At 38.6% G+C, this 12000-nt stretch overlaps 1 protein-coding gene and 1 pseudogene across 6 annotated transcripts in view; both read left to right on the forward strand.

The window, feature by feature from the left end:
- Positions 1-12000, forward strand: part of POC5 (POC5 centriolar protein) — a 40054-nt gene that overhangs the window by 12734 nt on the left and 15320 nt on the right. For 4 of the 6 annotated variants that reach the window (XR_013445742.1, XM_078067170.1, XM_078067171.1 and 1 more), the window contains 6 exons: positions 399-485; positions 2764-2969; positions 4398-4574; positions 6631-6735; positions 8333-8512; positions 11001-11154. Coding sequence is in view for 5 of the 6 variants with exons in the window: in XM_078067170.1 (XP_077923296.1) it covers positions 399-485; positions 2764-2969; positions 4398-4574; positions 6631-6735; positions 8333-8512; positions 11001-11154 (909 nt within the window). In the remaining variant the exon portion in view is untranslated. The remainder of the gene's footprint in view (positions 1-398; positions 486-2763; positions 2970-4397; positions 4575-6630; positions 6736-8332; positions 8513-11000; positions 11155-12000) is intronic. The other 2 variants (XM_078067172.1, XM_078067174.1) reach the window with 1 other exon arrangement.
- LOC118547633 (eukaryotic translation initiation factor 3 subunit F pseudogene) lies at positions 9590-10994 on the forward strand (annotated as a pseudogene).

The raw sequence follows: 12000 nt of genomic DNA on the forward strand, positions 1-12000 counted from the left end.
CAGTGTCACGTTAGTTTGATTGCAGCTAGTGAAAAGCAGCAGGCCCCTGGAAATACCTGGTGTTGTAAGATAGCCTAGCTTCTTCTAAATTCTAATGTCATTCATGCACTTAGTCTCTTAGTGCGAATTGAACGCTACAGTAGGCTGAATTCTCTCTCATCTATATTTGGTGGGTAAAGTTGAGTTTACTAATGATACAGTAAGACGTTTTCTAGTCTCAGATTTTTTCTTTTTTCTCATTCTTTGTCTTAGTGTTCCTCTTTCCCCAGCATGTTGTATTTTGCTTGTTCTAAAATCTTAGATACTGCTACCTTCTTAAATTAGGTATGTGCAATTAGGCATTTGATATAAGAGTCGTTTGGTTTAATAAAAAAAATTTTTTTAAATTTTCTTTTCAGCAGGAAATAGCCCTGTAGTAAGAGAAACAAAGATGGAAGTTGGAAAAGGATGTGATTTAAATATTTCAAGTCATTCAAAGACAGATGGTATGACTTTTCCTTAGCTTCTTTTTATTCATATACAACATTGTGTGCTTTGGTGAATATTATTTGTGCACTAAGAGGAATAATTTCAGCATATTATTTATTGGCAGGATTTTTAAATGTTGCTGTTGCTAATTTATTAACTAATAACTGTTTAAAATAATTTCATAAAATCCCAAAATAGTACAGTTAAGACAGGTTAATCTATTACAGTGTGTGACATCCTTTCTTAAAACTGCTAGGTTAGAGGGCAAATACTTTAAAAGAATTATTGGGATGTCAGAGAGTTTGGCCAGTTTAAATGTTTTCATGAACCAGTGCATTATTTCCCAACATTCAGGCATTTGTGTATGATTTTTGTCCTACCTTCATACCACTTGTTCTATCATTTTGTGTTTTTCTTCAGATATATTGACTTTTCGCTTAAATTCATTAAAAGGAAAATTTGTGTCATTGCTGATTATTGCATAAAACTAATATGCCCTTTTTACAAATAGAACACATGGTAAAAATAGATGGAAGTGAAACAAAATTAGTCAGTTTTGATTGGATACCACTGGTGGTGGTAGGTTCAGCCTGAAGTCTGCTTTTTCTCTGTTGGAAGGCGAGAGGAGCAAGCGTTACAGAGGTTATAAAAGCATACTAGCACCGGATTGAAGCTTTTTCTTTGACACAGAATGTTTAAAATAATTAAAATAAAACACTTTCCTTGCCCTGTGACTCAATGTTATATAATGTTCAGGCCATTTAAGCCACCACATAAAAATGCCTCTATCCTTTAGTTTCCTCACTTGTCAATAAAAGGCTTGGGCAGTGTAACCCCTGGGGGATGTTTCAAGTTCTTCATTTATGTGATTCTATTTTTTAAAAGATGAATAAATGTTTAAAAATAAAAAATAAAAAGCAGAGCCTCTTGCTTTTCCCATGAGTGCAGATCTTATTGGTGAAATCCAGTAAAAGAGAACATTCATGTACTTTGTCACTCTGCTTTATTCTTTGGGTTTATTCTTCAGAATATGTAGGTAGTATCTCATAGTGCCTAGCCTATGACTAGCCTAAACCATTTGTTGATAAATTTTATGTAAAAATATATATTAGGGAATGACTTTCCCTTTCGCAAAGAATTCTTGATGTACTTTTAAGTAACAAGTTCTACAGTAGCTTTATCTTTGACTCATCTCATTCACTAAGGAAGACAGGGAGGCCTTTTAATCTTGATTATTAGGACCCTCATAACAAAAGCAAGATCTGTGAGAAATGGTAATTCCAACCTGCACGTGTAATAAAATAGTAACCTTTTCTAGGTTGTGCTTTTTAAGGTAGATGCCAGTTCTTCTGGCTCTGGCTTTCACACCTACCTCCATCCCCCACCCTCCCACCATGTATGTGGGCAGAGGGTGGGAATTTTATGTATATATGGATATACATATATAGATATGTATATTTTCACCCATATGTTGAAGGCCAACAGTGTGCCTTAAAACTGATTATCTGATAAAACTAAACTACTAGTCTCTTTCTACTTAGAGAGTTGAATTTTAGTAGTGTTAAAACGCATACCAGTGTTTGACATAAGGTAATAATACATGACCTGTATACAACCACTGGGACCTTGGTTAGTTGCTTAACCCTTTCTGAACCTGTTTCCTCATCAGTAAAGTGGAGATAATAATGCCTGTCTCTTCGGGCAGCATATATTAGGAGAGCTCATCTTTACAACACTTATTACAGGAACATAGTAAGCACTTAGTAACTGTTGATATGATGATGTGGATGATAATACCTTCAGCTCAGGCTGGACCTGGATATATGAAGCATCCTTGATTGGGATAGAGGTCATTTTGGGGGAGGGAGGGTAGGAGGTATCCCATGCTGGTCAGTCCCAAATCAGTGACAGTACTGAAATTACAGTATTAATTTCAGCCTAAGTGCAGTTTAAGAGTAAGCACACTGAGGGGCACCTGGGTGGCTCAGTCGGTTAAGCGGCTGCCTTCGGCTCAGGTCATGATCCTGGGGTCCTGGGATCGAGCCCCGCGTCGGGCTCCCTGCTCCGCGGGGAGCCTGCTTCTCCCTCTGCCTCTGCCTCTCTCTCTCTCTGTCTCTCATGAATAAATAAATAAAATCTTTAAAAAAAAAAAAAAGTAAGCACACTGAAAGGTCATTTCTCCGCATTTTGCTCCGCCTCCGTGGGTAACTGACATCTCACCCTCCATTAGAACTCCTTACATTTGGGTTATATCCATCCTCCAGCCTGACCACCACACCTTTCCCTCCTCTTCAGGGTCATCGCCAGTGTCGTCACCGAGGAAGCCCTCACACCCAGTCATGGATTTCTTCAGTTCTAACCTCTTAGGTGACTCTTCCTCACCAGCATCTATTTCTAGTCATGCAGACGTCCATGAAATCGTTGTGAGCGATTTTCTTGTTTCGGATGAAAACCTTCAGAAGATGGAAAACGTACTGGATCTTTGGAGTTCAGGGCTTAAGGTATTACACTTGTTCAATTACAGTCGTTTAATATGTAGGGTAACAGTTCTGCTCTTGATCCCACTCTTTACTGTTTTCTTTGAATCAAAAGATTTTGTGAGAAGAATCTTTAGTTTCCTGAGAATATCAGTCCAGTGTTTTAAATCTGTACTTCTCAGTCTTTAATGTCCATAGGAATCATCTGGGGATCTTGTTAAGCTGCAGCTTGTCGTTCAGTTGGTCTTGACCTGGGCCTGAGATTATGCAATTCTAAAAAGCTCCCAGGGGATTCTGTTAGTTCAGGACCTATACTTTGAATAGCATACTTTTCAATAGTTGCTGGAACAGCTCTGCGTGTTCCACTGCATTTCTCAGATATTTTTAAAAGACTCAGCGTATGTGTGACAGAGACACGTAGTGAACCCTTACCATTATCATAGCTGTGACTAATGGAAATGTCTCCTTTTATATGAAACACAAGATCCAATTTTAGCAACATATATTCATTTTATAGCTGCTTTTAGCAACCACAGTGTGTAACTGCTAAGACTATAAAAACTGATTATTTTAGTGATATTATTGGCCTCTAAATAAAACAAAGTATTACAGAAATGGATTTTTTTTTGCGCTATTTAACATATAATGGAGAAAATGACAGTTTTTCTGAAACATAGTTTGAGAAAACTGATTTTACATTCACAGTGAAATTACGGTCATGAGAGTTCTATGGCATTTATATTTCTCTGTTATTTGGAACCATAAATTCTAGAAATAATCTTTTAGTATAGTTGTTAGCATTTTTCCCCCTTGGAACAGGTGTCATACTGCTAATCATGGTGCAAGTCCAGTGGAAGAGCTACTGCCAGTCATTTAATTTGTTCTATGTTCAGTTAATCATATTGTTACCCAGTTTCTTTGATAACATGATTATTTGGTATTTTTACTTATGCCAGTCAGTAGGGTGAAAAGGGATCAGACTTAGCAATTTGTTGTAAGATGTCCTTTGTGATAAATTATTTGGGGGAAGAAAGCATCAGCCCCATGGTTTCCACTATCTGCCTCTATCTAAATAACTTCCCATTCCTATGGCTGAGCCTAGGCCACACCCCTGCATTTCTGCTTTCCCTGATCCATCTTGATATGGACATCAAAGTCCTTGAATAAACAAAGTATCTGTTTACTAGTCAAGGAGACCTGAAAATTTTTTTTAAACAACAAGGTTTCATACAAAATAAAATAGGGGGAAAAAATTCATTTCCCTAGTATGGTGAATGTGAACTGAGAAGAGCCGTGACTGTTGAACTTGGAAATGCTTTCATTAGTGGTTTTTATAAATACCTCTTATGTTGATTGCTTGTTCTGATTATTTTTAATGTTTCTTAATTTCAGTGTAATTTTAAGAAGCAGTGTTAAACAAACTGCTTAATTGCTGGTGTATTTATTTTTCAGACAAACATCATATCTGAACTAAGCAAATGGAGACTTAATTTTATTGACTGGCACCGAATGGAAATGAAAAAAGAGAAAGAAAAACATGCAGCACACTTAAAACAACTGTGCAACCAGATCAACAGCTTAAAGGAGCTGCAAAAAGCCTATGAAGTTTCCATCGGGAGAAAAGATGAGGTCTTCACTTTTAAATTTCTTTTTAAGTGAGATGCAGTAAAGATCTTGCTAGGTAATAAATGCCAGGAACTAATTATTTAGGTCATACAGGATACAAAGGGAAGATTGTTTCAGAAACTGGGAAAAAAAAACAGAGCATAGAAATAAGATACATTCATCCTATTAAACATGCCAAGGTCATGTCATTTAATCTTTGTCACCAACATCAGCGTGCTTAAAGTTTTAAAAGTGCATGCTAAATGTGGGGACACTAATTGTTTTCCCTCAGTCTTCTTTCCTAACAGCTCTTAAGAGAACATGATGGAACCAGCATTACCCCCATGTTAAACCATGTTTTTAGGGGCCATTTTAGGTATCTCACATTTTATTTGTGATATTTCTTTATTCATGGATGAAGTTTTTTTCCTTTTATTATAGGCTCAGAGAGCACTTTTTTTTTTTTTTTTTAAGAGAGAGCTCAAGTGCCCTAGGGGTGGGAGGGACAGAGGGAGAAAGAGAATCTCAAGCATGTTCCATGCCCAGGGAGGAGCCCAACGCTGGGCTCGATGTCCCCACCCTGAGATCATGACTTGAGCCGAAATCAAGAGTCAGAAGCTTAACAGACTGAGCCACCCAGGTGCCCCAAACAGAGAATACTTTTTACTTCACTTTCTTTTAGCCTCTTAAGAATGAGAGAGTAAGGTTCAGGTCTTTGCTGATTTTGTGCCTCCCAACAGCACCTTCAGCAAAGCAGAATGGGCAATATATCCACTGCTTCCCTCCCCACCCGCCCAACCCCCAACCCGAGGATGGTGGTTTTCGGAGGTGACACCTCAGCTACTTGTCTGCAGATACAGCATTCACTGTTTTAATGAGCTAGATAAAGATTATATATTTTTTAAAATATATATTTATTTTGGTGTTCAGGGTATCCTGTAAAATCAAACATTTTATATAGTTTACTTTTTTGAAACAATAGATACTAACGTCAGTCATTTTCTCTATTGCCCTCAAAAATCTGTCCTAAGGTTTTAAAATATTTGATTTGATTTGATTTTAAAGGTTTTATTTATTTGAGAGAGAAAGAGTGCACGAACAGCGGGGAGGGGCAGAGGGAGAAGCAGGCTCCTTGCTGAGCAGGGAGCCCGAGACACGGGGCTCGATCCCAGGACCCTGAGATCATGACCTGAGCCGAAGGCAGACGCTTAACTGACTGAGCCACCCAGGTGCCCTAAAATATTTTAAATATATATTTTTAAATTTCAAAGTATCACACACAAGGGTGTACATGTGTCCAGTTTGAAAATGAGTAAGATGAACAGCTGTGTGCCACCATAGAGCTCAAGAAATAGAATATTACTAATGTCTTAGCATGTGTACCCTTTTCCACTTTTGAAAATTATTTAAAGAAGAGCCAGAATAAATGTCTCTCAGTAAATATGCCCAATTTACTAAATCTTGCTTTAATGTGGCCAATTTAAAAAATACATTTCAGCTACTCAGTTCTTTGTAAGATAGAATATCATTTTAGGATTTAAAAGCCTTCATAGATTTTTTTTTTTAAAAGAACAGGAAAAACTGAAGAAGTACATTATAGTATAACTATAGTTTGCTTTTATGAGTTTGTTGAATCCAGAAAATCCTTAGCAACTTCTAATCCAAGGTACCAAAGGTATTTAGGGACCAGAAAGATGTTTAAAACCTGGTCCCTACCCTCAAGTCTAATGAACAAAGACTTTCTGTATACGTAACAAAATATTCAAATGTGTAGTTGTCTTTCTTGAATTAAATATCAGTGACCATATTAATTTTCATATACATAAACTTTTTTTGATGATTGCAAAGATACACATAATGAACGTTTTTCTTTTCTCTCTTGTTCCTCTTCACTCATTGATATGTAGTGCATTATGTGGTCAAGTTTTTTGGTCTTTTCAAAGATAATAATGAGGTTAACTGGATTAATTACTAGTGATGCAGAGGTATTCTCTTGGGCATTTTTTGATATATGAGAAAGTCACTTTACCAATTACTGTTATTATAGCATCACAATAATTGGGTTAATTGCTGTTTACAGGTGATTTCTAGCTTGTCTCATGCCATAGGCAAGCAAAAGGAAAGGATAGAGTTGATGAGAACATTCTTCCACTGGCGAATTGGCCATGTTAAATGCAGACAGGATGTAAGTATAAAAACAAAACGGTAACTGACAGATTTTAGACTTCTGAACTCAAAAGGGTTTAGGATCACCTTTTGAGTTATTGTTAAAGCCAAAGAAAGATTTGTTTTCTAATAAATCAAAATGAATTTATAATTTAATGTTGCTCTTATTTCAAAGGATTTTAGTATAGTTTGGGAAAAAATACCTCATATTTTGTAGACCAATTGATCTGTCGTTTCCTACTTCGTAGTAAGTTAGTAAGGATTATACTTGACTTATAGATGCCCTCGTCATGGAACCTCTTTAACAAATTGAATGTCAGATGTGATTATGCAGAGAAAGAATTTATAATCTTTAACATATCATATGCTTCTTATATTGTTTCTACTTCAGAAATGCCTGAATATATCCTCTTCATAAAGAGGCAGTACTGTATCATATATTATAAAATTGTGTGAATGTTTATTGTGTAGACTTGCCTTAGAGAATCAAAGAAAGCCATGTCTGTATAGCTTTATAAAAATTATCTTTCGTTTGTTTATAATTTAAACTTGAACATCTTTATTTTCATTAACTAAGAGCTGAATCAGTATAGAAGAGTAAATATAAACTAAGAATAGTAAATTACTGTATCAGAAGTGGAAAAGTATGAGAACATATGTATGTCCCACAAGAAGACAGAGTATAGAGACTCAAGAGTATAGGGGATAGATGTGTGTGTGTTTTATTTGATGCTCATGTGAGCCATAGAGTGATCTCTGTGCGTTTACTTCTAAGAGATTAATACTTAAGGAAAAGGCTGCTACTATCATGGAACAGGATTTCTCTTTAAAGGATATTTTCTAGTGCTTTCATTGTTTTTTATTAATCCCAGTAGATTAATTCTACACTAGTCATATTGAAAAGAGCTATTTAAATGAGAATGCCATATTTTGAAAGTGAAATACTGAGAATATGTTTAAATGTTAGTGAAATAGTTGAGACTGCCATCAGTTTTTGAATAGCTTTTTAAATTTAAGAAAATTGAAATTGGAACTACTTCTTGAAAAGAATTTAAATTCATTGATGAAAAGAAGACTGGCATATGCTTGCATCTGGAGCTGTTTAGCACTCTGTATGGTGGCAAAGCGTGTGAATTAAGTGAGCCTTGCTTATGGCGGCGGCCGCCGGGACGAAGAGAAAGCAGCAGCACCTGAAGCCGCAGGCACCGCCCTCTGGCCTTGCAGCCACTCTCTCTCGGTCGTCTCCGCCTGCTTTCGGCTAAAACGTGCTGCAGATTCATCACTCCGAGGGCGAGTTACTCGTTTCCTTTCATTTGTTTTTTTGTTTTGTTTTTTCCTCCTAACCTGATTGGTGGCATACAGCAGTGATGTAAGGATAAGAGCTTAGGTTCCGAAATGAGGCGAGGCTGGCTTTTCCCTTTCTACTTGGGTGACCTGGGCGGGTTACGTAACCTCTCTGAGCCTGTTCTGTCTGCAGAGAGAATAACGTGATCACACAGGCTTGGATGGTAATGTATGCACGCTGCTTACCACAGGGTTACATTATGTTTTTTAGTATCCCTGCCAATGTATTTACCAGTCACTGTTTTTTGAGGTTGTATATTACTTTCATTTAGGTCTATGAAGGTAAACTAGCTGACCAGTACTTCCAGAGAACTTTACTGAAGAAGGTCTGGAAAGGCTGGCGGTCCGTAGCACAGAAGCAGTGGAAAGAGGTAGTAGAACGAGCTTGTCAAGCAAGAGCGGAAGAAGTTTGTGTCCAGATTTCCAATGATTATGAAACCAGAGTTGCTGTGGTAAACTTCTTTTCATACTTTGACTTTCTTTTAATAAAAATTAAAAAGATAAAAAACTGTTTATAGTTAGGCAGAGTAACCCATTTCTAGTTCCATTTAGTGCCATGTAGGTTCAAATTAGACATCCTGGCAGAGGACACTAGCAAGTCAGACCTACAGACTAACTTAACTCTGACCTCCAAATTTGTGTTGGCTCTCCTGCATGTACGTTGCCCTTGGAAATGTAAATCACCTATAGACCCTTACATTTCTAAGAAAGCATGCTTTCTTAAGATTCTTCATTTGGCCTTTATTGAGCCAAAAGTAAAGACCCAAAACAAAAATGTTTATCCTTATGTTAATTTAAGTGAATTATGTTCTGATAAGGTTGATATAAAGCAGTTGCATATAAACTGAAGTTATTTTCCCATTGACATAAACATTGTTTCCAAAGGAAAATATTTGAGACCCAAAATGAAATAAAAATGCAGTAGGCCTCTTGAAATCAAATAGTAAAAGAAAACCCTTTTTCATCATTATAGCACTAAGTTCTTAATGTTAAAAATAAGATTCCTTGTACAAATAATTTTCTGCAATTCAAAATGACATGCGAAAAAAAAACAAAAAATGCAGTCCCTTCAGATTTGGTCTATGGGATAGAGTGTTGTACTTAATGTCACTTTGCACTTTAAATTCTATAGATAACGTTTAAAAGGAAGGAAGGAAGGAAAGGAAGGAAGGGGAGGGAAGGAAGGAGGAAAGGAGGAAAGAAAGATTCTGTTAATAGTGCATTTAGGTATTTTTTTCTGAAGAGATGAGAGTCTGTGGCTCTTAATGTATTTTGTTTAATAAGTTTTATGATAAGAAATTACATATCTGTTTGGTATAATTAAAACACATCAGCAAGATTTGGTGGGACCGGCATGAAATTCCCCTTGTTTGAAACTTGATTTTATGGTTAGAAAAGAAAATGGTTTTTTGATAGAAACAGTAGAGGTAAAATGCACTTTTTAAAATAAATTGAGATACATAGCAGAAGAGGTATGTGGTAAAGTCTTTTTAGTATTTCACATAAAAATAACTTCAGAGCTTGACAAGATGGCCACACCGCCAATACCAGCAAGTACTCCTGCCACTACTCCAGCCCTGGCCCCGCCCCCAGCCCCGGCCCCAACCCTGGCCTCAGCACCAGCCCCAGCTCCGGCCCCGGCCGGGCCCCAGCCTGGCCCTGGCCCCAGCCCTGATCCCGGCCCCGGCCCCAATCCTGGCCTCCGCACCAGCCCCGGCCCCGGCCCCGGCCCCAACCCTGGCCTCCGCACCAGCCCCGGCCCCGGCCCCAGCCCTGGCCTCCGCACCAGCACTGGCTCAGCTCCAGCCCTGGCACCGGTTCCAGCTCCAACACCGGCTCCAGCCTCATCCCCAGACCCAGGGGCTAAAGCAGCTAGGACCGTGGCTCGGATCCAGACCCCCAGCCCTCTTCCCTTGCCCCCGCAGCCATGTGGTCCAGCCACACCAGGTCATTTGGCATCCATTGTGGAGAGCCATGATGCAATGGGGGCACTGCCCCAGTTATCAGGACCCTGCTGAGAACTGTTGCCAAGCATTCAACGGAAGTCACTAACAGCTTCTTTTCAGTACCTCCCAATGAGTCAGAAGATGAGGTAGCTGTTGACGTGAAATTCGCTAAGAACGTGTATGAATTACACAAGAAAGTCTCTCCAAATGAGCTCATCCTGGGCGGGTGCGGCGACAGGCCATGATGTTAGAGAGCACCCTGTGCTGATACATGAGTACTACGGCAGGGTAGTCTCCATCCCCATTCACCTCATTGTGGACACGAGCCTCCATGAGCATCAAGGCCTAGGTCAGCACTTTAATGGGTATCCCTGGGAGTACCCTGGGGGTGATGTTCACACCTCTGACAATGAAATATTCGTATTAGGACACTGAACACATTGGAGTCAACCTGATCTTGACGACCTCTTTGAGCCCCAACCAGGTGTTCACACTCTCAAGCAATCTGCAGCCAGTAGGAGGGGCATCGGTTCACATCCAGGATGCCCTAAGCACAGGGTTGCAGTATACAGAGGATGTGCTGTCTCAAAAGGTGTCATCTGACAGTACTGTGGGCCGTTCCTTGAGGAGCCTGGTTAACCAAGTACCCAAGATAATTCCCAGTGACTTTGACACCATGCTCAACAGCTACTTGGCCAATCTCACAGAGTCACAGATTGCTGTCACTGAGAAACTTATAAACCTGTGAATGGGCCCCAAGCAGCACTCCGGCCAGTCTGGGCCACCCTAGGACTCAGAATGGAGTGAAGTAGAATGGTTTCCTTGTGGTTTGGGCCACACTGAGTCAGTCAACTCCTTGTGACTCTAAATAAACATAGCCTGCCTTTTGTAAAAAAATAAATAACTTCACAATGTAAGTCTATTTTTTGAATTATTAATATCCTTCCTTGTATCTCAAATTTTTTTCTTCTTTTTAAAAATTCCCCTTATTTAGTTATCTGGAGCTTTGGAAAATGCAAAAGCTGAGATTCAAAGAATGCAGCATGAAAAAGAACACTTTGAAGATTCCATGAAGAAAGCTTTCATGAGGGGGGTGTGTGCATTAAATCTCGAAGCCATGACTATATTTCAAAACAGAGGTGATACAGGTTAGTATTTTGTATAAGGTTCTCTGCCTACTTTCAAAAAGGATTTGAGGAGGGCGCCTGGGTGGCTCAGTTGTTAAGCAACTGCCTTCGGCTCAGGTCATGGTCCCAGGGTCCTGGGATCGAGTCCCATATCGGGCTCTCTGCTCCGCGGGAAGCCTGCTTCTCCCTCTCCCACTCCCCCTGCTTGTGTTCCCTCTCTCACTGTGTCTCTCTCTGTCAAATAAATAAATAAAATCAAAAAAAAAAAAAAAAAAGGATTTGAGGAGATTTCAGTGATTGGTGTGGTCTATAGTACTGATTTTCTGCAATGACTATGTCTTGTCCCGGTACTGGTATTTTTAACTTGATGGTGTCATATCTTTTTAAATCTGCCATGAAAATTCACCCAGTTTTGGTTACTTACGGTATCTTAGATCTGATCAAGTAAACTGTCAAATCTTAAGTGTTTAGGCTCAATGTTAAAATGATGTTTTGAATACAAAACATTATTTTAAGGCTCTTTTAACTAATAATTACAATGCTTTGAAGTACAAAATTTTTATTTTTTTATTTTTTTAAGTAGCCAAATTCCTTGGACCATTTTGTTGATTAAATATTTATCTAGTCACCATTTCCCATTTTAAAAATTGCTTGTTTTCGATTTAAGAGAGACCTCAGCTAAAACTGATTTTCAGCAAATACAAATATAGGCCTATGTACAGAAGTCAAGTAAAATAATTTCATTTCAAGAAAAGAAAAGTCCACGTTTTAGCTGAAATCTGTGTGGTTTATGTGGGTGTTTCTTCAGCAGGGCTTAGAATAGCACATGACTAGAGTCTTTGCCACTAATTTGGACGGAGGCCTATT

The sequence above is a fragment of the Halichoerus grypus genome, chromosome 2, assembly GCF_964656455.1.
Source record: "Halichoerus grypus chromosome 2, mHalGry1.hap1.1, whole genome shotgun sequence".
Lineage (NCBI taxonomy): Eukaryota > Metazoa > Chordata > Mammalia > Carnivora > Phocidae > Halichoerus > Halichoerus grypus.